The sequence below is a fragment of the Coregonus lavaretus genome (assembly GCF_964263955.1).
Source record: "Coregonus lavaretus genome assembly, chromosome: 9".
In the NCBI taxonomy this organism is placed as follows: Eukaryota; Metazoa; Chordata; class Actinopteri; order Salmoniformes; family Salmonidae; genus Coregonus; species Coregonus lavaretus.
Window position 1 is genome coordinate 49,439,855 of NC_139996.1, and position 27,358 is coordinate 49,467,212.

The 27,358-nt window shown below is 46.5% G+C and overlaps 1 protein-coding gene across 2 annotated transcripts in view; it reads right to left on the bottom strand.

Moving 5' to 3' along the window:
* Positions 1 to 1,335: 1,335 nt before the first annotated feature.
* Positions 1,336 to 27,358, bottom strand: part of znf609a (zinc finger protein 609a) — a 190,006-nt gene continuing 163,983 nt past the window's right edge. The window contains exons 3-9 of one of the 2 annotated variants that reach the window (XM_084169131.1): positions 26,889 to 27,120; positions 12,752 to 12,839; positions 8,620 to 11,041; positions 7,926 to 8,415; positions 7,422 to 7,760; positions 7,100 to 7,169; positions 1,336 to 6,691 (exon numbers count right to left, since the gene is read on the bottom strand). In XM_084169131.1, the coding sequence (XP_084025257.1) occupies positions 6,682 to 6,691; positions 7,100 to 7,169; positions 7,422 to 7,760; positions 7,926 to 8,415; positions 8,620 to 11,041; positions 12,752 to 12,839; positions 26,889 to 27,120 (3,651 nt within the window). In that variant the 3' untranslated portion in view covers positions 1,336 to 6,681. Of the gene's footprint in view, positions 6,692 to 7,090; positions 7,170 to 7,421; positions 7,761 to 7,925; positions 8,416 to 8,619; positions 11,042 to 12,751; positions 12,840 to 26,888; positions 27,121 to 27,358 lie in introns of both variants that reach the window. The other variant, XM_084169132.1, reaches the window with a different exon arrangement.

Below are 27,358 nucleotides of genomic sequence, written 5' to 3' on the forward strand. Positions count from 1 at the left end.
CATGAGGAAAAAACGCTAAAATATTAATTGGCAAGTAAAACACCATTGCACTCACTACAGCCAGAGGCAGTCTCCAGTAGCCTACAGTAGGGCCATTCTCTTGAGACGGTGCGCTCAGGGTAGGTAATTCATTCAGGTACAGGGCTCCCTTCTTCCCATCAAACTTCCAACAGTGTCTCCATAGCAACCGCTGTGCACGAGGCTGGAGTGTTTGTATGGAGCTTTTATCTTGAGCCAGGCTTGGTCACCTGATTTCTCAAAAAGCTGAAAAGAAGCCTGGTACTGGGCTGACAAATCCCCAACTAGACTAAGAAAACAGTGTGACCCATATCCTTCAACTCACTTTTATAGTGTGCAGTGTGTGTGGATAGCATTCGTTTCAAAGCAAACCACTAATGTGCAGTTCGTTGAATGCTGAACAGCGCTCACAACTTGGATGAGAGGAGAATTATATCGGTATGCCAGAGCCCCTCTGTGGTCAATGTGCCCTACTGCATCACAAAATGTATCACAGTGCCCAACTGATTAACAATGAAGTTAAAAGTTGATAAAGCTAGCGGAATTTGGGTAACGCTTTCGATGATGCACACATGCCTTGAAAGCGCATTTACAATGCCTTATGATACACTTATAGTGCATTATAAAACTTGCATCATAACAACTCATAACTAGTAACCTTCATGATAATACATCATCACTATGGTGCATAATGCAGCATAGCCCTACCGGATACATGTATAGGGTAACCAATCCACTGAGTTGGGTAATACAACATTGCATTATAATAATAATATGCCATTTAGCAGACGCTTTTATCCAAAGCGACTTACAGTCATGTGTGCATACATTTTGACGTATGGGTGGTCCCGGGGATCGAACCCACTACCCTGGCGTTACAAGCGCCATGCTCTACCAATTGAGCTACAGAGGACCACGCTGCATTCACCTATAACACTATTTTCAAATAGGATCTATGATGGATTATGCACTTTGGTCTTATAATGCATCCTAGTCATGTATTGTAAGGATGTTATAACTATTTATGAATTATGACAACTTACAACAAGCGTTATAATGCACTATAAGTTTATAAGTGTGCCTGTAGTTAGTAAGTTTTAGCGGAATTTGTTTGCATGGTGAACCATATTTGTCAAGTCAATGGAAAAATATATTCTTAAACACAAGCAAGTACCAGAATGTTGGCAAATAACCTTATAATCTGATAAGTTATTGCATATGATGCAAGTGCACTAACCTAAGTGTTTCCCAATAGCAATACCTATGGTGATCCATGCCCTTTATTTACCTGTGGAAAAAAGACAGATGGGACAGGAGTGATTGTCTCATAAAAAGATTTATTTGTTGCCTAAATGGACAAAGGCAAGTTACAGTATTGTATAAAAAAAAGAAACGTGGCAATGTACACTTTACATAAGAGAGAAACCCTAGGGGAAAGGACAGCGGGGGAGGGAGAGAAGAGGTGGGGGATTAACCAAAACAAAACATAGCAATAAAAAAAAGCTGTAAACATCTTTCTTTCAAGTACCGATGACTGATACTGAGCCACTGCTCTGGGGGCGGGGCGGGGCGGGGCTGGGCTGAGTGTGATAGGGCAGGGGGGTTTAGGGAGCGGGGTTATGAATAGAGAACTGGAAGAGGAAATCCCACACAAGAACATTCCCTCCTCCCCCTGTGGGAGGAACACAAGGATCGACTACCCAAGCACCATCTGAGACAATGCCTCAACAATGGCTGCCGTGGGATCAACAAGTCATTTCTCTGGCTGGCGGGTGTCAGCGTACTAAAAAAATTTGCCCCAAACTAGATTCTCGAAAAATGAAAAATAAAATCAAGAGCTTTTTTTCCTCATCATTTTTTAACAACCTGCCACCACCACAGGGTAACAATGAGACGTATAACAGCAGAGAATGACATTATTACTATATGACCTCCCTCACCTTCCATCTCACTCTGTACAGATTGCATTAAAAACAAAACACTAGCTCCTCCCCCATTGTATAATGGACACATCTAAAAAATCAAGAATCGACTTTGAAGAAAAAAAAATCTGTGCCAGTATCCAATCATGGCTGAGCATCAACAGTCATGTGGTGAGAGTAGGGCCTATCAATCAGTGGTCCAACTCGAGGTGTCAAAAGAAAAATGCACGCCCCTCCCCAACGTAAAACATATTTTCACGACACTTCTCTTGTACTGTTAAAAAAATTGCACCCCCTCCCCTCATTGAATTACACCCCCCCCCCCCCCCCCCAAAAAAAAAGAGTACAACCACAAATATCAATAACTATAGCGACCCAGTCTTTATAAACAGGGATATCGACTTTACCACTTTAGCATCCTTTTGTGGCACAGTCGATGCCACGCAGGGCTACGGGCCAGAAGGCTCAGGGTTCGCCGACCACCACAGACGAGATTCTCCCTGCCTGTCTCATTACACTACAATCAGAGCTGGCAGACAATGATCAGCTAGGGGGAAATCAGATTTTCAACATTTTGATGCTATATTTATAGAAAATATATGCAAACTAATTTTCCACCAACAGGTTTCTGTGCCAATGCACCACACAACCAATAAGCAAAACATAGCTGCATACGGATTACCAATTTCGGGCGCTTCAACATCAAGGTTTGCATTTTCAACACCACAATTAAATAGACTATGTCAATCTGGACAAACAGATTATACATCCCTCCCTACCTTGTAGGCTTAACCAGTACCGAAGGCTTGGCTTGACAATCTCCGAAAGTTATTAAACATTTTGGTGTTTTGTAACAGATGGCTCTTTCTATTCCTGAAATGGCCAGGGCAGTTTGGATGCTGGAATTATATTAGAGTGGACGAACGTGCGAAGGTAGCCTACAGGAGACTTTTGAAGTAGCCTAACCAGATTAAAACATTGTGACCGGTTGTGTTTATGCCACACATAAATGGTTATACATTTAAAAAGTCAAATGACAAATATTTAGGCTATGTTGAAGCGTTATGGTTCTAGTTGCGCGAGGAATAGCGGTTCGGATCGGAGAGGAGGCAGAACACAGGTTCATATTTTCTGAATCACTGGGCCTGCTGGGAGCATAGGCCTATGTGGCAACATTATTATAGGACGACTTGGAAGAATGATGATCTGCAAAAACCAGCGCATTCAGTATCAGAAGTTAAAAATACAGCCAGACTGGCCTGCTACAGTGCCTTTCTAGACCCACAACTGATCCAAATGGAATGAAACATTCATATGACAGGGCTTTTGCGCTGTTATTCAAATTACATGTTCACTACAGTTTACAGCCTAGAGAAGAATTTTGTAGTCACTTGAAAACAATAATGCAATTATTCAATGCATTGTGGTGTTGTAGGCTAGTCTAGGTAGGATCATTGTATTGTCCCTAAACAAGATCAATAGGGGAGCTTTTTAAGCTGCGCGTCTCATCTCTTCACTGTTCTTTCATGCGCAATGACACACCTGGCCTTTCCGCTGCCTATCAGCTATTCCTCTATGTTCTTGTGGATTTTTATAGAAAATTGGTGCAGATTTGAATGCTTTAATGTGTAGTATGATTGCTAGTTAACCGATTGCAGATCTGGACAAACAATCCACCTGCCACTATTGTCACTATGAATGTTGGACAGAGGGCAGGATAGACAGTTGGGACTGGTAGACTATATTGACCTGTGGTACAGTAAGCGCGTGGAATAGCGTAGTGCATTAGGGAAGTACCAAAACACCTTGATGGGGAGGAGCATGCAAGCACATGAGGACATTTGGCTAGGATGGAAGAAATCATATAGTAAAACCTGCTAAATAGTGAATGTAAACCAGGGAGAAACGCACTACCCTCCCCTGTGCCCAATAAAAAAAAACACAACCCTCCCCTATTTCGGACCACCCCCCCCACCCCAGTAAATTTCGAACCGGCCCTAAATCACACACACAAGACAAAAACCACAAACCTAATTTATTAGTTCAGATTTTCCGTGCTGCGCTCCCGAGCATGCTGGATCCATGAAGGGTAATAAAAGCATCAGAGCGAATCAGATTGACTGTTTTCAGCGGGCGGGCGCTGTGTAGCGGTGTTGGGATGACGGGCACCATTAACGGGAGAGGAGTGGACGCGGTGGGAGAATCTGCTGTGTTCTACCTCTCTATCAACCCTCTCGACAGCTGCTCTGCTCTCAGCCTCTCTCGCTTCCCTCCTCTACTTTGTCTATCATGGCCGAAAGTAATAACGTACCAACTCCCAGCCAACAAAACTGCATTCGTGAGCAGCTTCTCATGGAACCCAAAACAACAACAAAGGAGTGACGGTTACAATGACATGTTGAAATGTGACATTGTTTTCCTTGAGGCGGCTGCGAAGAAGGGACTAAAATGGCGTCATGGGCTTCAAGGGGGGGACAACAAGCTTCTGAAGGGGTGGGGTCCAGGGAGGGAAAAAATAATATCACAACAATTCAATTCTAAAGCTGTTACACCAGCTACAGTTTGTCATATTATATCAAGAACGGTAGAAAGAAAAGAGAAGGCTAACAGACGAATAAAGAGTAGGACATTTTTCCGATAGCATCAAACAACCTTTTTTAAAATAATTCCGCTGTACAATATATACAGAAAACCACAATAGTGAGTGCGTGTGGGGGGGAAAAAGAGAGAGAAGGGCGGGAGGGAGGAGATAGGAAGTGTCCCAAAGCAAAGGTGCACACGGCTCCGCTGGGAAGGACTATGTGTTTGCTCTATCGCGTTACAGTTCCATCTTACACCGTGCAGGCACTCGCGATAGAGATAGTCAGAGATAGTTGGAAAGGAGAGAGAGATACGATGGGAGGGGATGTGGGCCTGCAGGAGAGATTCCATTTTGCAATTGCTTTCATTCACCAAATATAGTACAGGGGCATGTGCCAACTCCCAGTAACACAGCACTCCGTGACTATAAGTCCTCTAATAAATATACAGTGAGCTGCCTGTCTCTCCAGCACTACACGCTAGATCAGAGGGAGAGCGAGTGCAGCACCAGCCATATCTACTGAGCATCCATTGACAGCTCTGGAGAGAGCCTGGCGAGAGCCTCCCTCTGTGTTCTTACATGTCCATTGATGAGGGAGGACTGCAGCTATCCCATGATGCAGTTTGGTGAGAGACTAGCAGCAGCAGCCAGATTGTGGCTTGCAGACAGTTGCCAACCGTTCACATACAAAGTCCTGTGGGTCCCAGACAGTTTCCATGTCCACAAACTGACACTTGGGGCCCACAACAGCCAAAACAAATGCCATATGTATTGTAAGAGCTAGGCTGCCTGTCTGTATGGACCCCCTCTCCTCTTCCAGCCTCTACAGTGCCCATTGAGGATGGATGGCTTCTCCCTCTCTTCCCTTCCTGGGTCACAGAGCTTGGAGAGCTTCTGAATGGTGCATCTGTACTTCTCTCCTCTCCTCTCCATTCCTCTTCTCTCTCTGAGCCAAAGTACCTCCAGGCACAGATATGTCCTCTCCCAGCTGAGCAGCTGGGAGCTGTAGCCGTAGCAGATGCATTGGTGCTGCTTTGTAAACTGGATGACCCTTTGGAAAAGGAAACCGCGACACAGCTGCCGCCGCCGGCACTGAGAGAGGCCAGTAGTGTTCCCCACTGGGTCAGAGTGAGATGGAAACAAGGTCGTCAAGTCAAGATGTGAAGAAAAAAATAACAAATATAAACTGCTCAAATAATCTAAAAAAACATGAAGTGTGGAGACTTGTGCGGTGGAACGAACAACGCACAAAAGCCTCGTACAAAAAAAGCAACAAAAAAACAAACACGGATATGGTTTACTCTCTGAACGAACTCAAGTAGGCGGATGATAACTTTTCACAAAACAGATTCAACAGAACGTGAATTTGAAAGTTCCTCCCCCTGAAACTGAACAGACAGAGAGGAGGGCTGTTTCTGTCAGTATGTGGAGATGAGCAGCTTCGGCTTGCATAGAAAGCCCAGAGTGGTGGAGAGGGGCGGGGACAACATACACCAGTCGGTCCCCTCTCAGTCACCCCTCCTCTGGCCCAAACAACCATCCCCCAAAAAACACAACTGAAAAATATGGGTCCATTGCAATGAATGTCTCAATATGTCCTCAGGGTCAGTGGGTAGGTTGGTGGATGGACGAAACAACACACTTCCTCAAGTCAAGCTGCAACTCTATTACGCTAAGGCCCAGGATCTGCGAACAATCCATTAAGTCCATATTTCCATGTAGTGATTTCAAACTTAATCCAGTTTGTTTCTGATCGACCCCATCTCCCCTTTGCACTCTCCAGTTCCAAAATGGCCGTCTGTGTGATGGGGCTCACCCCATCAGAACGTGCCAGTCTCATCAGGCCTTTTTTCGGGCCTTTTAGTCCATCCTGTGAATGTCTCAGCAGTGCAAAAGTGTCGATGGACTGGCTGGCTGGTTGGCTGTGCGGTACCAGAGGAGGTGGGCTCAGTGAGCCCTCAACCCAGCCACAGGAAGCCTTGCCGTGGGGTGGCCATCACAGAAGCTGAGGGAGGAGGAACCAGATCAGCCGGAACAACCAGGCAAAAACAACAAAAAATACAACAAACACCATTGAACTGATGTCTAAAAACGAGCGCCGCAGCACGCTTCCTCATGTGATCCAGTCACATGGCTCCAGGCAAAGTTGAGGTCAGCCAATCAGGTCTCCCTGTGGGGAAAAATGAGACAGGGAGAGTTATACAACAGCAACGGCAAGAATTTAAAATCCACATTCAACAAGATGATTGGCCTGTATTTAGCATTGCTTAATCAAGCCTATATTGTAGTAACGCCCTACAGAGAATCACACATTCTGTTTTGTCTAATGATGCTTGGAAAAAAATGTAGTTGATGTTTGTTCATATTTCGTCCAGCAGAGGGCACCATAGAATGCAGTGTATGTTTGTCATCAAACAACAGGAAATCCCTCTAGTCAGCAGCAGTTTTTGACTAAGGAACTAGCTACAGAAAAATGACCATGTTTAAACACCAGGAAGATGTGTGTGTGTGTGTGTATGCAGCATTTGTTGTCCTCAGGAGCTGTGAAGGGGATCTGGTTCTTGCTTACCATTCTCACCTCCGTGCAGGTGGGTACATGGAGGGGGCGGAGGCTTGCTGACTGGCAACAATGGCTGATGAGGAGAGACCTATGAAGAAAGAGCCACTTGTTACATACCCTCCATATACTAATAATGACTCATGGATTGCATGTTATTATTGTACTTTTTCTATAGTACCTTATGTAGCAGAAAAGGGCCTTACAAAGTGATATAATTTTACAGTTAGGCGATTACCATAGAATAGCGCTCTATTTGACCAGTTAGCTAATAGAACACTAAATGCAGAGATGTGTCCGTGTGCTTGAGCCCGTTTTTTGTGGGCGTCCATCTGTCACTCACCTGTGGCATAGGACAGGTCGTACTGCCCCGAGAGAAGCGGGTAGCCCAGGTGGTGATGGGAAGGCAGGATGCGCTGCGAGGGCGAGGAGCGTGGCCGGTCCATATCTCGGTCTCGTTCGGAAGCAGCGCGCTCCCGTTCCCGTTCACGCAAGGGGGTCTTGTCGCCGACTGTCGGCGACTTGCTCTTGTACTGGCTGGCGTGCTGGTGAAGGATGTCCAGGGCCTTTGCCTCCGAGGCGGACTTGCCGCTGACCGTGGGGCTGGCGCGCGCCGCCTTCTCGCCGCCCTCTTCGCCTGGCCCCATTTTACTGCCGTACGGGGAGAAGGAGAAGTAGGAACCTGGAGGTGACAGAGGTGGTTAGACACCATGACATTTGAATCAACAACGCGTTTCCAAAATGGCAGGAGTTAATACACCAAGTCATTTTTGTACATCATCATAATACAGATTTAAACACAATCCCAATGGAAGAGGAGTATGTATCCCACAGCATTAACTCTTACCAGGGTAGTTCTGCATCATGACTGAGGGCATCCCGCGGTAGCCCGGGTGGCTGGGGTCGTAGCCCTGGCCGTAGGCATAGGCTCCGTGCATGTAGGGCATGTAGCCCTGGTGCTGGGCAAGGGGGGAGGAGAACTGCATGTGGGCAGCAGTGGCCCTCGGGTCCTTCCCCATCCCCCTGTGCTCCTCAGAGGCCGTCAACGACGACCGAGGCTCAGCCCCCTCTTTGCTCTCCTCCTTGGGGGTGGCGTCTTTGGGCCGAGCCCTCTCATCCCTGCCCTCCTTGCCCTTTCGGTCTCGGTCTATCTCTCTGTCTCGGTCCCGTTCCCTGTCTCTGTTGTCTCGGTCCCTGTCCCTCTCTCGGTCTGCTCGATCTCTGTCTCTTTCCCTTTCCCTGTCGCGTTCCTCTTTCCACCGCTCCTCGTCCTGTGGTTTCTGGGCCTCAGGGTACTTGCTGGGGTAAACGTAAGGCCACAGCCGCGAGTCAGGCTCCTGAAAACAACACAACATATCTCATGACAAACAATATCTCAACAGTTGAGTCTTACAATTTTTTTTTACATTCACTTAAACATTTCTCAAAATATAAAAATACTCAGTTTTATACTGCTCATTTTGAATGGGTGGCTCGTTACGTAAAATGTTTCTAACATCCAATCAAAATCAACAGATTCAAACACAGCTGGGTCATGTTACCTGTCTGTACCACATGCCCTGCTCCATGGCCGAGGGCCTGCCCGACTCCATGCCCGCCTTGAGCTCCTCCCCCTTCCCATGGTGCCCTCCTTCGCTCAGCTTCATCTTCAGCCCCTCGGCCTGCTGGGCCGGCGCCTTGGCATCCTCACCCTTGGGGATGATGACCGATGACTTGGCCTGCTCCAAGGAGGACGAGGGCTCTTTGGGCAGCTTGCCCTGGGGCAGCCCTCCTTTGCCCAGATCTGTGAGACTGGGGGCCTTGGAGAGGGTGGGGGGCACCGAAGCCTTCTGCTTCCATTCCTCACTCCGCTCCTTCCCCGAGGAGCCCTCTCGATCTCTGTCCTTTCCAGCAGTGTCTGATTTCTTCTCGGCGGCGCGGTGTTGCTCGGCTGCTGCCTGCCGCTGCCTCTCCTCGTACTGCTGCCGGTAGGCTGGGTTGGTGTTCATCAGGTGGTTGTGGTAGGCCTGGTCCGGGTGGTACGTGTATGGGGGAACGTAGGCATACTGGTTATAGTAGAGAGGCTGCATGTACATGTTGGAGCGCTGCTGGATGACCGAGGCCTGTTGCTGCTGCTGTTGCCCCGATCCAGAGGCACCCATCTCTGGCTTACGGTCCTCCTGCTGTTCCTGCTTGACCTTAAGGTCCTCGTCGCCTGGCTCCTCCTGCTCCTCTTTCTTTACCTTGACCTGGGCCCCCTCCTGCAGTGCGGACCCCGTGACCGACACCCCCGGGCTGGGATTGGGGTTGGCATAGTTCGGGGAGTAGTAGGTCTCGTAGCCGGGGTAGTAGGGGGACTCCTTGCTGGGCGTTTGGGCGGGGAACAGGGCCTTCTTGGCCCCCTCTCGGATGGCATGCTCCTCGGACTTGATGCCCTTGACGCCCTCCACCCGACCTTCGCCGTCCTCACCTGCGTCCGAGATGTCCGAGTAGGCCGGGCTGTTGGTCTTCACCGAGGAGTTGTCGGCTCCGTTCTGCGTGACCACGTGGAGCGGGGTGAGGGGTTGGGCCATGACTCCAGCCTCTATCCGGCTGGCCACGCCGATGGATGGACTGGGGGCGTTGTCGGTGAAGCTGTAGATCTTGTCCGCCTCTGCTTTGATGCTGGCCAGCCGGCTCTGGTGGGGGTCCGATGAGCCGTTCAGGAGTCCATCGCCTTTGCTCCCCGGGTCCGAGGATTCAGAGTATGGGCTCTTGCCTTCCTCCGGCTTCCCCCCTTTCCCCAGCCCTTTGGGGCTGTCTCCCTCCTTTCCCGCCTCCTTCTTCTTCTTGTCTTTCTTCTTCTTGTCCTTCGAGCCACTCAGAGCTGGGTTCACAGACGAGGGGTCTCCCAGGGCCGAGGGCTTGGGCTGGATGGCTTTCAGCTGGGGGCTCTTGGGAATGGACTGAACCACTGAGCCCAAGGCGGGGGTGGAGCCGGGGCTGGCTGCAGGGAAGCCGCCGGCCGTCTGTAGGGAGTACAGCTGCTGAGGTGGTATGGCCGTGGCGATGGGCCGTGCTGACTTCATGCCCTTCTGGGCCAGCTTGTCCGCCTTGGAGCCGCTACCCGACTTCTTGGCCCTGTCTTTCTTGTCGTCCATGCCGTCATTGCTAGCCTCATCTGTTAGGCAGGGCCCATCTTCGCAGCCGTCCATGGCCATGCCACCTGCCTCCGGGTCGGCCTCGCAGGGCTTCTTTTTACTCTGCTTGGAGCCAAACTTCCCAGAGGAGGGCGACGGAGTCTGGGCCTCGAAGCCCCTGCCCTTGGGTGTGACCGAACGGGCCGGGGACAAGCATCCCTTCTGAGAGATGGAGGCCCCGTTGCAGCTGCCCGGATCGGGGTGAAGAGTGGAGTCCTCTCCGTACTCGCTGTCCCCGTCCATGTCCAACTTGATGTCGTCGTCGTTGTGGGCGCGGGCCTGGTGGTACTTGAGGCCGTTGATGTGCTTGTATTTCTTGTTGCAGTTGGGGTGCGGGCAGTCGATGAGCACCGGAGAAGGGCAGTTGCGGTCGAGTTGTGGTGGGGGAAGGGGCTCCGCATTAATGGTGGGGATGCCCTGGAAGCCGGCGTGGGACAGGTGGGGCACTCCTCTGGGGCCACTGTTGGAGTTGGTGCGCATGCGCTTGCTGCCCTTGGTGTCCTCCGAGCTGGAGTTTGGCTCCATGTCCGAGGCAGGCTTGTTCTTGCGCTTGTTGGCTGACGATGAGCTGGCCTTGACATCCTCCGTGTTGCTGTTGGGTGGTGTGCGGCGCTCCGACGACGTCTGGCTGCCCCGCCGGCCCTTGCTGCTGTTGTTGGCGGCGCGAGTCTTGCTGGTGCCGCTGCCCTTGTTGTCTGATGAGTTACTGTTCTCGTTGACAGGAGTGTTGCCGTTTGGCCTCATCCTTTTCCCCCGGCCCCGGCCGTTCCTCATCTCCAAGTCGCTGGTGGGGGACTCACAGAACCTAAGAGAACCAAAACCAGAGAATTAGATCTATCAACCTATCGCCCATTACATCCCCCCAATCGTTCTTCTTGCAAAGCATGTAAACGTTTTAATCAAACTATTATATGAATCTGACTATTCACAATAATCGTATTATTGTATGCATACTGGCAGTGTCTCTATTAGTCAGTAACCGGGATCGGCTCGTAACACCAGACACGATAAAGGCTCAACATTTCTGACACTCCCAGAACTTTTTTTTACAGGCCCTGGACGTGGATTCTGATCCTCTCGTTATCCCCCCAATCTCAACAGCCCGATGTGTTCTGACAGATTGCCAAGCGCCACGGGGCTCGGACAGATAAGGCCAGGGTGACGTAGCAGCTGATCAGATAGGAAGAGATAACATCCCCCCTTTTACACACCAGCCAACAGGGAACAGAGCGAGAGAGACAGAGAGAGAAGAGTCACAGAGCTCTATCAAATGACATGTTGCACGTCAGGAAAGGCAGCTGCAGGGTAGATCAGATCTGTGACGATAGCATGTGAGACTGGGTTTTTTTACATGAACCACTGACAAATTGCAACTTGGATTAATGGTTGAATACATAGTTAAATTACATGAGAAGATTACTGTGTACCACACAAAGCTATGGAGATGAAGGACGATTACTTACAGTACTATAGAAATTGTTAATCTTACTTACCAACACATGGTGAAGCAATTACCTATCGACTCTTTATATTCTTATATTCATTGTAGGGTTGGGGAATATTACGACAGCATCGTCGATCTTGACGACATCGTGATGTGACAGATGATGGTTCAGCCTTTTTGAACTTGACTAGAAATCCCGTTTAAAAATGTTTGATTCAAAATAAAATGTTTATGCCCACATCAGGTGGTCATTTTGAGCAGTAAAGAATGGAGTCTCGCAGCGCACAGCAGGGCAGCACTCAAATTACATTCAGAGTAATTTGCCTATTCCCATTTGCTATAGCCTATTTTAATAAATATGTTAGATACAGAACGCAAGAGGGGAATGTAGGTCAGACAGAGCGGAGAATTCCACCAAAGCAGTGCAAAATGTTCTTGCTTTGTGAGAAGAACAATTTCCCTAATAATCTTGTTGACATGACACATCTGAAATCAGGCTACCTGATTGGATTCTGATAAATGCACAAAATTGTCTATCAAAATAAACATTCCACCATGTTATCTTTGGGAAGCTTATTTGATTCTGAGACATAAAACGTTGGTATGTGAAAACTATTTATAAGATGCATACTTTCAGTTTTTTCCGAACTCACTTCACTCGCGCATAAGCATAGAGGGAGGCTTGCGCTGCTGGTGCTGGCATACAGTCATTACACGTGTTAATTAGAAGTCTGTGAAAGGCTGAAAGGCTCAGCCAGCTCTGTGGTGCCTCTTGACAGGATCGATGGCAGAGGAGAAAAATCAATCCAACCCCTGATGTTGCATTTCAAAACCCCTGTGTCAGTGGGGGAAAAGCTTCTGAGATGTTACCCAATGGTATTTCATTCATAATGGCTAGCTCCGAGCACAGGAAAAGCTATGGGGGAAATCTGCCCTCGAGGCCCTTCATACCAGTATCTGTCTGTTTTCAAGTGTCTGACAGACTGTATGTTCTGTTTGAACGTGTGTGTGTGCATGCGTGGGTTTGTATGTTTTGAGTGAGTGTGTGTATTTGAGTTACTGTATGCTTACCTTGGCGGGGCCCAGTCGTGTCTGGTGCAGTCCAGGAGGGTTCCCACATAGGTCTTGTTTCTCCAGGTCACGTTTACCACCAGCATACCTGGGAGGAGGAGGAGAGGGGGCACGATGAGGAATGAAGATCATAGAGGAACTGTCATCTCATGTCTTCCTTCATCAGCCAAAAGTCTAAACCATCATGCAACACACACACACACAATAAACAGATCATATAATCGCACCGCTAACTATTAGCAAAAATACTCAAATCTGTCACACTAATCATTGGTTTCATATTAATTCCTCAAGAGAAAAGACAGCACTAAGCAACATTCAGGTAAATCTGAAATGAATGTCATCTCAGAGTATTGAATAAAATATCGGGACTGTTTAGTATTCAGCATGCTGCATGCTGGTTCCCCTGTTGGAACTGCTAAAACACACACACACCCCTCACCCCTCCATTAGAACAGAGCAGTTCCTGATTACAGCCTAAGAGCAGCACAGTACACTGACAGACGGCCATTTGTATGCAGCTGAGCGAAGGAGGAGGAAAAAACAGGGGCACGGTGTCCTCCATCTGACATTGCTGCCTGCAGACTGCAGAGGCTCCACAGAAAAAAAAAGGTTGTATTTTCGTGTCGGGGAAGGAAACAGCTGAGGCATATAAAAGAGTTCCCTGGTTGTGAGAGCCCAGGTCTGTCGCCATCAATTTGTCTCTCGAATGGTTTGTGCATTGGATGGCAGACACTTTGATACTAGAAGAGTGAGGGGGAGTGGAGGATTGAGGCTCGACTCGTCTGTGTGCTTGGCTGCTGAGAGAAACTGCCATGTGCTCTTGGACCACTAGGCGGCAGTTGGTATCACAGGATGAGCTTCCATAGAATCACTACCACACACACTCCATTTCATTGAGACATTCCCCCGGGGGCTTGCCTTTCATAATTGACCTGAACTGCATCAGCTGACCGTTTTGCCTTTGCAGCTTCTCTCATAAATCTCAGTCACAATGATTGTGTTTACACAGCACACTCAAGATAATGTTGCCTAACTCAAGTGTACAATATTGGTTTGGTTTCAAAAAAGGGAATAAGCACCATTCACTCAAAAGCCTATAGCTGTGCTTTACAACCGTTCCAATAGATTCTAACTATTATTGCCGTGCATGGTTTTCGTCAGAGCAGTAAAACGGCAATAGAAAAAAGTTCACGACATTACAATGAGAAAAACATTTATTTTCAACGAGACTAGCCGTTCAAACAAACAATGATAAATGAACGCGAATTTACATCCAGGCAGACGTTACACAGAACCGCCTTGGTAGCAATTATCCCATCTGCGATCAGTTAGCATGACATCAGCGCGTTGCTGGAAAGGTAACCATTACCACTGAAATTGAACCTGGGGCCCATTGCCTGGGCAAGGTGCAAGACAAACAAAACCCTCTGCCAATTCCATGTCATTTGCTCTGGCGCGCAAATGTTATTTCAAATGGCACGCAACGCTGAGGTTCAACACCGGAGCCTCGTAAAGAAAGTCTGAGCCAAGGCATAAAAAATCAGATTCGGTCCATTTCTGAGCTTATTAAACACCATTCATGTAGTCCCTGAAATCACATAAGTGCTTTAAGCAGGCGAGGGAAGTCCCTGAATTCACATATATAATTGTAAAAACACAGGTGTGGGTTGAAGTGTGTGAGCTGTGTGTGTGTGTATATGAATAAGTGTAACCTAGCCTATGTTCTCGTAGCCACATCGTGAGGAAAAAACAAGTGGTAAAAAAGCCCACACAGTGCTGCTTTTCAGGCCTGAAAGCCTGCAGCTCGCGTCAAGCCTCTCCCCTGATAGTGACCTCTGTGTGCCAGATAGGTCGTTGGTGGTAACCCGAGTCTGCCAGCATTAGAGCTACATGTCTGACAGCGTCTTGAAGGCTAATTCAGTTTTTATAAGCTCAGAGAGCTCTCGGCCCCTGTCTCCCTCGCACTTTTCGCTTGGAATGCAGTAGTTGTTGCTGGAAATACCTGCAAAGCCTTTGTTCTCACCCTGGTCTTTCACTTAGTGAAGATAGAAACTCACGAGAGCGTGAAACCGATAAGACTTACACAAAGCAAAGATGTAAACAAAGTGATCTCCGTACTTCCGCATGTTGAGCTTCAAGGGCCTTTGAGGTTTAGACGATTATGAGTTTATTCCTCTCTGAAGAGATAATAAGGGCAGGGTGGCGGTGGGGGAAGGGCTGGCTGGTTGGCGCACTGGACAATGACTCAGCGATGACTAGTCTCCATTTAGTATAATATAATATATGCCATTTAGCAGACGCTTTTATCCAAAGCGACTTACAGTCATGTGTGCATACATTTGACGTATGGGTGGCCCCAGGAATCGAACCCACTAGCCTGGCGTTACAAGCACCATGCGCTACAAAGGACCAGATGACCCACCACACAAGCACTGGGGAGTTTTTCGACTAGAAAACAAAAAAAATTCTCACTCACTTCCACACTACACATAACCCCCAGGCACTGAACCTTCCCAGAACAGAACAGAGTCTGAACACGGAGGGAGACTATGCAACATGAAGTCTTCTCAGGCTAACAATACAATGTGTGTCAGTCTCTCTCTTTCTCTCTGTGTGCAGCTGTGTTTCCCCTCCCAGCGAGCCTGCCTGGGGTTTGTAGGGCTTGTATAAGTGAGACAGTCCTGTTGGAGAGTTGCTCATTGTGGAGAGAGAAAGCCTGGCTGTTTTTCATACTTGCGGTGTGGGACTTTCAGCGGCTGTTTTGCATACCTCTCTGCAGACTGCGTTTGCCAAGAGCAGCAAACTGGCGTGGCAGACAAGCCCAAACTCAGACAAAAAGCTCAGCTCGCCGGGGTTTTACTCATCCAGAGAGCGTAAAGAGCAGATCTCCAGATAGGGTTCGGAGGATTTGGGGGCAATTCATTTTCCTTCTCCATGGCTGAGTTGCAAATCTTTCAGGACTTTATAAGGGTGTGTGTGAGTGGATGTGTGAAGGAGTCAAGTAGTCTCAGTGAACTAGGCAACCAACCCCCCTCTGAAATCTCTAAATCCCCCTCCTGCTCCATCTTGGTTTATCCCCTTCCCACTGTTTGCTAAAAAGATCTGCGTTAGCCTGGCCCATTTGTATCAATCTGAGGAACCAGAAGGGTCCAGAAAGATAAAGTAGACAAGAGCAAAAGAGAAAGAGACAGAGAGAGAAATGTAGACAGAAAAGAGAGTACAAAAAAAGTGAAATAGCGAGATGCACTGAGTGAGAAAGAAGCTAGGAGAGACATGAACCGGTTGCCCCCATGTTGATTCTCAAGTGCAGCAGCTAGGAAACTTGTCATTTCACATCCCTTTCCCTCCCACTGCCCCCGCAGAGCAACAAAGACCACCTCCACCACCACCTCCAGCCCTGCTCCCCTAACCCCTCTTCACCTCCCCCATCAAAGGCCTCCTTAATGGCAACAAAGAGCTGACAAGCTCCCAGAGGGAGCCTGGGGCCTCTCCTGCCTGGGTCACCAGTTTAATCTTTACCCCGGTGGACGGCCTTTCATTAATGGGCGGGCATGGCCCCCGTAATCCTCCTCCCTTGCACCCTTGAGGCCCCCCTCCCCCACGGTGGGACAAGTCTGCAGGTCCTCCGAGGCCCCCAGGCACTATGACCCCTGCTACCGGGCACCATTCTCATTTAACTTGTCGTATTATACTTTGTCCATTCACCAACTGCAGGTCAAATAGACCACAGTGGACAAAAGCCATCTATGTAAATGGAGGAAGGGCGAGAAAAGGGTCTGTGTTCGTGTCACCCGCTAGTGCACAGTCCTAGCCAGCCTGAGAGACAGAGAGTTTATGTTCTTAATGGCTGTCTAAAAGGCATTGTATTGACGGGAGCTGCGTGGGATTATTTAATATCTTTGACAGTGCTGACAAGAGTGAGACAGGATTATGAGTGTTTGATTAAGGCCTTAATCTGTGTTTGCTCAAGTGAGGAGGGGAGAAGGAACAGTGCTGATCGACTGCAGGGATAAAGGAATAAAATCCCTTTCCTGTGAAATGGTAACTGATAAACTCCACCATCGTGACTCAGCCTTTCTGTGGCATTGGATTACGCTCTCCCATACACAAAGCTAGCTAGAACATTGTAGCTTTGACTTTGGTGCTTAGCGCTGAAATCTGTGGTGGTGCTGGGCTTTCAAAAGTGATCATGTTATCATCTTGTTCCAATAAGGACAAAGCCTTCCCTTACGAAAAAAGATGGAAGTCAGAGTGCAGTTTAACTGCAGTACAATGCAGTACAACTGCAGTATGCTGCAAACACTGAGTCCAAAATAACAATTTTTTTACTACAGTAATTATGCAGTGTAAATGCAGTTACAGTGCAGTATCACTGCAGTTCACTGCAGTTATTCTGCAATTACTGCGTCCAAAAATACCACAGTCGACTGCAGTTACTGCACTTTTACTGCAATTTCAAAACGGCAATATTTTTTGTAAGGGTTGAGCACAATATGGTACTTCAATTAAATGTGTCTCTGTAATCATGCCAATATGGATACTTCAGGCCACATTGGTGCTTCTCCTATTTTTGTTCAAATAATTGGACATAGGCTAATAACTGACATTTGAGTAGGTAGACGACGTAAACTTGTTTACCTCACGAACGAATTAGCAAAATATACCGCCTGAGCAAGCGTCAGCAAATGGATGGGGTAAAGTTGCCATACACAACATATCTGTGATGTTGATAAGGTCTTGATCCTGTGGCGTGGCGGCAACGGCGACTGCCTCCTCTGACTATCAGGGTCACATGACCAGGGTGTGGGGGTCTCCCACTGGAGGAGAGAGCTCCTCTTTTGTAATCACCCCACTTGTCATTTAGCACAGCTGAGTGACCCGCTCAATGGGAGGAGGAGAGAGAAAACAGCCTGTCATTTTTTTTCAGTTCCTTTGAGGGCCTGACCCTCTCCTACCCGCTCCCTGTTGTAGTAGGCCTTGATAACCACTCTCATGTGTTTGGCCATTGACCACACACACTGCATACCTTTAATAGGGGTCCCTCTCAAATGTAAACATCCGGCCAGTGTCAATTTCCATTCAAAAACTGTCTAGTGCAGCGGAGCTGGGTTGGGCTGGACTAGGCTGAATGAACACTAAGGCTGGCTAGTTGCCTCGCTGCAGGGTTGGTCCGAACCCAAGAACGAGTGAGAAAGACCATGGATGGAATGGAGGGAGGTCTAACTGGACAGATGGGGAAGACTGATTGAAAAAGAAAGAGAGAGCTGAGAACAGAGGCCAAAACCACAGCTCTGGGAGAGGCAGAGTGAAAGACTGAGGGGTGTAGTGGATGAGTAGCGAGCATGCTCCGAGCGGGCTTCACTGAGACACAAACCACAGAGTGAATAAATGCCAGGGAAAGTGCAGAATCCCCTCAGGACTCGTCGCAGTGTGTGTGTGTGTGCGTGCATGCGTCTGTTCATACCGGCTCGCCTATGTAGACAAACTAGACATTCACAAGTTTCCATCATCATCACATTCTTAGTGGACAGGGACAATAACAAGCAGGGGTACAAGATGTTCTCCTCTGTAGTAACATCTCCATGGGACTTTCTGACAACCCAGGTTGGACCGAGTGACAAGGCTGAATCTAGAGCTCTGAGCTAGAAGGGCTTTCTCAGCTGTGAGGCCCAGCGCCTCCTCTTAGCGGGCTTAGCCAATTGTTTCAAACAGCGTGGCAGTGCTCCAACAATAAACATTTCACTCCCCACAGCTCTCTCCACTGCTCAACTCTCCGTTCCCTCCTCTTGCACATTTTTCCATCATTATTTTTCCAAACACCACAAAATTCTTCAGCAAAAAAAGCTGGCATATGTTCATTGTTGACCTAATCCCCAAATCATAACACATTAAATAGAAAAATGGCCGGGTGCAGACGCCCGTAGCCGTGGCAATCCCACAGCGGGGGCGTGAGCGTGGGTCTTGGCCGTTGCTCTCAAAACTCTGACAGAGGTCTGCTGCCGGGGTCATTGGTGTGGGCACTGTGGGCACTGCCCACACTACGCTGGCACACTGTCTGCTTGATTTCTCCCTGGCATGTAGCGCCAGCCGGCCCTGCCGTGAGGGGAGTGGTGGTGGCGGTGTGCTTTTCTAGGCGGCACTTCAAGGGCACTAAACTTTTACAAGATTTAGAGCTTACATTTTGGAACCGTCAGCAGCAGCATGTGGGGGGCCTGGAAGGGCTGACAACGATACAACAGCGAGCGTGACCCCGGGGGGGTAGGGGGGGGTCAGGGTCCAATCTCAGCAGGATTTTCAGTATTTCAGTCCCAGCGTTGCAGCCAAATGCCACTTCTCTCCTTTCCTCTCTTCCTGTCGTTTTTCTCTCTCTTCCCAGCAAGCAGAGATGTGTGAGAGTGTGGCATCCTGGGCTGATTTGACTGACAGCGTGTTTGCTATTGATAAAAAAGTTGAAGACTACTTGAAGTATCCCCAAAAAATATATATTTTTGTCCTTACTGCTATTAGTCCATACGAATGCATTGAACAACAGATAGTCCCCAAAAAAATCGAAAGGAAGTTTATTCTGAAGTTAAACATATTAGTGTGTAGCCCAAACTGTTCGGACACTACAGTCAAAAGTTGGCAGATCGGCCGTACCGACTCAGACAAGTCCCAAAACGGAGAACATCATCGTGTTTGTGAGAGTCTCATCTTTCCAGAGGGGCCATAATAGTTTGTAGGCCAAACCGTTTGGACGCTACAGACGATTGTGAGAAGACTGATTTTCGGGATGTCTCATGATCTGACAAACACCGCGCTAGCTCGGTCACCTTCCACCGCTGATAAGGGAAGTGTGACATAAGCAGATTGATATACATCCAATGCAAAAAATACCGATATCTCTAGCTTAAACTGACTGATTTTTATGGGGATTTTTGTATTACGCAAATTAGATTTCCGCGGGGCACGGACATCGACCTTAGGGGGTTAAACGTGCATGTGCATGCGTGTGTGTGTGTGTCAGGGGGCTGGAGTTGTCAGGGGCACTTCCTTCTCCCCTGCCTGACCCTGTCAGGTCCAGCATGGGGCTGCTCATTGATCTACACGGCAGAAAATAAATACTGCATGGCTAAAAAGGTCAGCATTTGGTAATCAAATATCCCTAGCAAAGGTTGGTCCCTTTTATTAGAGAATGAACAAAACAAGAAGGAATATAATATCTATTGTTTACAGGAAACTCATTCAACAATTCTAGATGAAGTTGCGTGGGAAAAGGAATGGGGGGGCGAAATATACTTCTCCCATGGGCAAAGAAACTCAAAAGGGGTGATGATATGAATTAACAGTAATTTCGATCCGAATGTGCAAATTGTCCAAACAGATACGCAAGGTTATTATTTTAAATATGTTATTGGACCATAAACAGATATGGCTCATTAACCTTTATGGACCAAATAATGATGATCCACACTTCTTTGACAATATATATAATAAATTATCAACCCTGCAAGCAATTCAAGACTTTATTATGGTGGGAGATTATAATACCGTTTTAAATAGCTCAATGGAGATCACACTACAAACAATCACCCTCATGCTCTTAAGGAAATCATGAACGTCATGGATACATTAGAACTAGTAGATATATGGAGGCTTAAATATCCTGATCTACACCAAGTCACTTGGCTCTGTCATATCCTCACATGGTCTCTCCTATCATTGCTACGCAGACGACACACAATTCATTTTCTCCTTTCCCCCTTCTGATAACCAGGTGGCGAATCGCATCTCTGCATGTCTGGCAGACATATCAGTGTGGATGTCGGATCACCACCTCAAGCTGAACCTCGGCAAGACGGAGCTGCTCTTCCTCCCGGGGAAGGACTGCCCGTTCCATGATCTCGCCATCACGGTTGACAACTCCATTGTGTCCTCCTCCCAGAGTGCAAAGAACCTTGGCGTGACCCTGGACAACACCCTGTCGTTCTCCGCTAACGTCAAAGCGGTGACCCGATCCTGCAGGTTCATGCTCTACAACATTCGCAGAGTACGACCCTACCTTACACAGAAAGCGGCACCGGTCCTAATCCAGGCACTTGTCATCTCCCATCTGGATTACTGAAACTCGCTGTTGGCTGGCCTTCCTGCCTGTGCCATTAAACCCCTACAACTTATCCAGAACGCTGCAGCCCGTCTGGTGTTCAACCTTCCCAAGTTCTCTCATGTCACCCCGCTGCTCCGCATCTACTACAAGACCATGGTGCTTGCCTACGGAGCTTTGAGGGGAACGGCACCTCCGTACCTTCAGGCTCTGATCAGACCCTACACCCAAACGAGGGCACTACGTTCACCCACCTCTGGCCTGCTAGCCCCCCTAACTCTACGGAAGCACAGTTCCCGCTCAGCCCAGTCAAAGCTATTCGCTGCTCTGGCACCCCAATGGTGGAACAAGCTCCCCCACGACGCCAGGACAGCGGAGTCACTGACCACGTTCCAGAGACACTTGAAACCCTACCTTTTTAAGGAATACCTGGAATAGTATAAAAGTAATCCTTCTAGAAACTAGATTTTTAAAACAGATTTTGTCCGACATAACATAGGTACAGCAAATCCCCTTATTGTATGGGACACCTTTAAATGTGCCTTTAGAGGCCATGCAATTCAGTACTCATCTAAAAAACAAAAGCAATTTAGATCAAAAGAGTCCATACTAACAAAGGAAATAGAAGGTCTAACAGAACAGATAGATGGCAATAATAACTGTAACATAGAGGCTCAGAATAAATGAGAGGAAAAGCAAAAAGAAATGGAGAAACTTATTCAAGAGAGATCAAGTGTAATATATTATAAAAAATAAAGCAAACTGGATGGAATATGGGGGGAAATGCACCAAATTCTTTTTTAATCTTCAGCATAGGAATGCTACCAAAAATAATTTACTGAAACTGGTTACAAATGACAGTCACACCCATGATTCACCAAATTATATTTAGAAGGAGGAAACAAAGTACTTTAAGCATATGGTTTCGTTTCAGTCGCCTCCATCTCCTCTAACTGAGGCTAATTGTAGAGATTTTTTTCTATTGATATTGTAAAATTAACAGCCATACAGAAAGACTCATGTGAAGGTGAAATTACAGAGGAGGAACTTCTGGATGCAATTAAAGACTTTAAGTCCGGGGTTGGATGGCATACCAGTCGAGGTATACCAAACCTTTTTTGATATACTCAGAGGACCGTTATTAGCATGTTTTAACCACTCCAATGTAAATGGTAGATTATCAGACACTCAAGAAGAAGGTCTGATTTCATTATTACTGAAACAGGATACAAGTGGAAAATACAAAGAGCCAGTCCATTTTAAAAAATTGGAGGCCCCTTACACTTCAGTGTTGTGATGCAAAAATTATAGGAAAATGTATATCTCATAGAATTAAAAAGGTATTGTCGGACATTATTCATTCTAATCAGACAGGTTTTTTACATGGAAGATACATTGGACATAATATAAGGCAAGTACTGGAAACAATAGAACACTATGAAAAATCTGGTAAACCAGGCCTGCTATTCATAGCAGACTTCGAAAAGGCATTTGATAAAGTACGACTGGGGTTTATACATAAATGCCTGGAGCATTTCAAATTTGGAGAATCTCTTATAAAATTGGTTAAAATCATGTATAGTAACCCTAGGTGTAAAATAATAAATAATGGCTATTTCTCAGAAAGTTTTAAACTGTCAAGAGGAGTGAAACAAGGTGGTCCACTATCGGCATATCTATTTATTATGACCTTCGAGATGTTAGCTATTAAAATCAGATCCAACAATAATATCAAAGGATTAGAAATCCAGGGCTTAAAAACAAAGGTGTCAATGTATGCTGATGATTCATGTTTTCTTTTCAATCCACAACTTGAATCCCTTCACAGCCTCATAGAGGATCTAGATACATTTTCTAACCTCTCTGGATTACAACCAAATTATGATAAATGTCCTATATTATGTATTGGATCACTAAAAAATAAATGTACATTACCATGCAGTTTACCAATAAAATGGTCTGATGGTGATGTGGATATACTCGGAATACATATCCAAAATGAAATAAATGATCTCACTCCAATAAATTTTAATAGAAAGTTAGCAGAAATAGATAAGATCTTGCTACCATGGAAAGGTAAATACCTGTCAATTTGTGGAAAAATCACCTTGATTAACTCTTAAGTATTATCCCAGTTTACCTATTTGCTTATGGTCTTGCCTAAGCCTAGCGAACAGGTTTTTAAAATGATATGAGAACATTTTATTTGGAACGGCAAGCCAGACAAAATTAAACGGCCTATGTATATAATGAATATGAATTCGGAGGACAGAAATTATTAAATATTAAAGCATTAGACCTATCACTTAAAGCTTTAGTCATACAAAAGTTATACTTATATCCGAACTGGTTCTCTAGCAAATTAGTAAGATTGTCTCACCTAATGTTCAAGAATGGCCTTTTTCCCCTTTATTCAGATAACAACCTCACACTTTCAGTTATTTGAAAAGGAAATAATCTCCCTAATATCATTATTTCTAAATCAAGCCATAGAAGGTTGGTTGCAATTTCAATTTAATCCTCCAGAAACGACAGAACAAATAACGCAACAAATATTGTGGTTAAACTCAAATATACTAATTGATAAAAAACATTTTCTTTGACAAAATGTTTAAAAAAGGTATAATCTTCGTAAATGATATCATCGGTAGGACTGGTGGAGTTATGTTGCACATGCAGCTAACAAAAACATATGGAAATGTCTGCTCTACCCAATGTTACAACCAAATAATTGCAGCATTACTGCAAAAATGGAAGAGGAAAGTGGAAGGGGGAAAATGTAAGGAACTTGTCTGTCAGCCTTTCATTAAAGAACATAGTTGGTTAAAGAAAACGGTGATAAATAACAAAGTATACCAGTTTCATTCAAGGACCAAAGGATTGGCAGCCATCCCATATAGATTGCAAAATAGTTGGGAAGAAATGTTGACGTACCGATCCCATGGCATAGTGTTTATGAACTGATGCGCAAAACGACGCCGGATTCAAAACTTATAATTTTTCAATTTAAATTATTATATACAATTCTTGCTACCAATAGAATGTTATTTATATGGGGGATACAATCTTCCCAGCTCCGCAGATTTTGCTTTGAAGAGACAGAATCATTAGATAATTTGTTTTGGTACTGTCCATTTGTAGCTTGTTTTTGGACACAGGTACAGGAATGGCTAAAGGATTGCAATATTTACCTGGAGCTAACCCTGCAGATAGCATTACTGGGTGATCTGAAAAGTCATATGGGGGATTGGAAGTGATGCAGACAATTACATTGATGGAAGTTACAATCTATCTGCAATATTAAAGCTGATCTACCCTTTTAAAAAAACAACGCGACCCACTTTAATTAAGGAAGCTGGGAATATGGAGCTGACGACCTGAGTGATGTGCAATTGCACCAACATGGGGGAACATATGTAGAATATATTGATTAATAATTTCTTGCTGGCACTACAGGGAGTGCACTGTGTTTTGATTTGCATCCATTACGAAGCGCTTCAGAAGACGGGAGGATAAATTCAAGCGTGTGGCGAAAAACACACAGATACACACAAGCTTCCGCTTTGAATGTTCAGCTTCTAACGACGTGTATCAAATCGCCAGCCTCTAGCACCTTAGAAATCCATGAAGAAGCAGATGACGTCACCGAGGGGGTAACCTTGCCTTGCCTGCTCTCCTTCCACACTCCTTGCGTCTCTCTCCTGCACTTAAGCAGATGCTGTTGTCTATGGTCTATTGTTTATCCTAGAGGCTGCTCCCAGTGCTTACTCTCCGCATTTGTCAGGCGAGGAGGGGGGCTGCTGCTGCGGTAGGATAAGTGCTGGGGGGACGACGGGGAGCGCTAACGCCGCATGAGCAACACGGCGCCAAATCAATACTAGAGGGAGAGGAGGAAGAAGGGAGGGGGACATAGGAGAGGGGAGCGTGGGATGAGGGGATGAGGGGGAGGAGGATGAGAACCAGCTAGTCACTCTCTCTCAGCAACCGCCACAGGGTGAACTGTGAGTTAAGACGAAATCACACGGAGAGACGCCGTCAACTGCGTCAAAATTTGCAGGCGAGAGAGCGCCAATTCACATACACTGCGTAGCGTATGCCAACTTTAATTGTCATGAGAATCCATAATAAACAGTTGTATTTGTTATGTTCGCTATGTAGCCCTTGTGAATTATTGTTTTGTGTTCCTTTTGACTCACCTTATATGTCCTACGGGAGTCACCGTACCTGCCTTTGTGAAGAGAGTTGTAGCTAATACACCCGAGCCATTTATAAAGAATTTAGCTAGTCTCGTTCTTTCTACATAACAGTATTCTCTTTTGAAGTTCCTCGAGTTTCCCAGCCGTGAAATGAATGCCTGTGATCGAAATACACACAGGTAGGCATAACCTTATTGTTTTCAAATATGTATTATTGGCACTGGCAGTTAAACATATCAACACGAAATAGACACTTTGTAACTATACATGTCACAATTCCAGATGTAACAATGCAGTCTATCTTCTGGCAATTTATCCGCTAATTTGACCAGCATTGCTTTATAAACAACCAAGTATCGTTCTTCAACATAAACAGCATTCTCTCAAGTCCTCGAGTTTTCTAGCCGTAGCCTGCCTATATGTGATCGAAATCAACACAGGTAGGGTGCAATTGTTTTCAAATATATAGCCTATTTGACTAATAAACCTTAGCTTGCAGCCCAATACATTTTAAACTACCGGTACATTTAGTCTACTTAGCATAGGCAAGATCATAACGATTCCTCTAATTCCTTTTCTACAAATGACCCACGCAATTTACCCGCCTATTTTATCTGCATTACTCTGCGTAGACGCGAGAAAAATAGACTTGCTTTCTAATTTGACGCCGTAGACACTCAAGGGCCGTCTTTTCTATCATTCACTCATATGTATATATGTATACTCATATATATTTCCAGAATGAGCGCACTCGTTCGCGCACTTAAAAAAAAAACGCTTTTCGTTTGAATTGGGCTTTAGTGTGTCTGTATTCATCTAGTCACACCGTGGCGGTGGAGTTGGTGGAATGCGTGAGAGCACGCGGGCACACCTGACAACGGTTGTTGCCGGTAAATCACGGCCATTTGAATACGCTGCTGCGAGTCTGACCAGGGCCATTTGCGGGGGAATAAATGACCGGCCTGGCACTAGCCACCCTCGGGGTCCTCTCTGTTGATGTATTTCCCGATAAAGCTCCAGATACTCCGGAGCCCTGATTTATTCATGGCTGTTAAAGAGGTTGGGAGTAAGTGGCTTGCAGATCGCACCACCTCACTCAGTATCAGGATGGGGTGCTTTGATTCTTTCCATTCCTCCAGAAACAGAAAGGTTTGTAAGTGACTGTAAACAACTCTGTGGATGCGCCACGTGTTCTCCCACCCCTGTGCTGAATCATTAAAGGCAGTCTGGTGTGCTGCATAGTCCTTCATTTTAAACACATTATCGGCCCTGTGGGAAGAGCAAGTCGGAGCAGGCGTGCTAGCAATTCCCCGAAGAAAGACCTGAAGCTTTTGTGAAATTAGGTTTCAAATCAGTAATGGCTAACTGCTGCTGCGGTGATAAAAAAGAGGAGATGGCGGCTGGCCATTACCAAGCGAGGAAAGAGGAGCAGACTACAGAGGGTAGACCGGCTCACTGTGATAAAACAATAAAGCAGATGAGCTAGCTCCAATTGTAGGCGATGGCGTAACTAAAATAACTTCCTAATGCACCTCTTTGAAGAATGTCTCTTCTGCATTAATCAATGAATTATTCATCCAAAGAGGGCTTACAGTTCATACCAGATGAAGCCTATTTATGGCAGAGGATAAAAGAAAACAGAACAGCTTTCTTTTCCCCTCCATCTTTGACATTTTATCGGGACATCCTACATAAAATATAGGCCGCAGGATTTCTGTGGGTGAGCACACACTTAAACCACTGAACTAGGGTTCATCATGAAACAAATCCCAGACATTTCATTTTTCCACGAAAAAAAAGGTCCACACACAATTGTTTATCCCTGTATACCCTTAGCCCAGAGATCAGTCCTTACCGTCCTCGGTCTCCTGCCAGACAATGCCCTCCAGGTTGACGCTGGTCCCAGGTTCGCAGGGCCCCAGGCACTCGGGCTCCGTGGCCAGGGCCACGTCCGTCGTGTTGGACGCCACTGAGCGCGTGCGCACCATGATCTGCTCACAGGGCGAGGCGATGCTGTCGTTACGGTTGCCCACCGGTGCCAGGAGATGGAGGGGTGGAGGGGTGGGCGTGGAGACCAGAGACTCCATCTGCACAGGGAGAAAGGAGAAGCTTCTGGTTAGAGATATGAGATAACATGATAAACAAAGCTGACATTGATAAGCTTAATGTGGTCTATGTCTACACAAAGGTGGCCAGCCTACGTTACGATAGGCACAACAAAATGTGTAGGGTGGCAAGAAAGTATCAGGCTAGATGCTCTGATACAGTGGTAGTCAGTAGCAGTCATCGCTTGTTGTTGGCAGCAGCTATGGCGTTTCCCCTGCT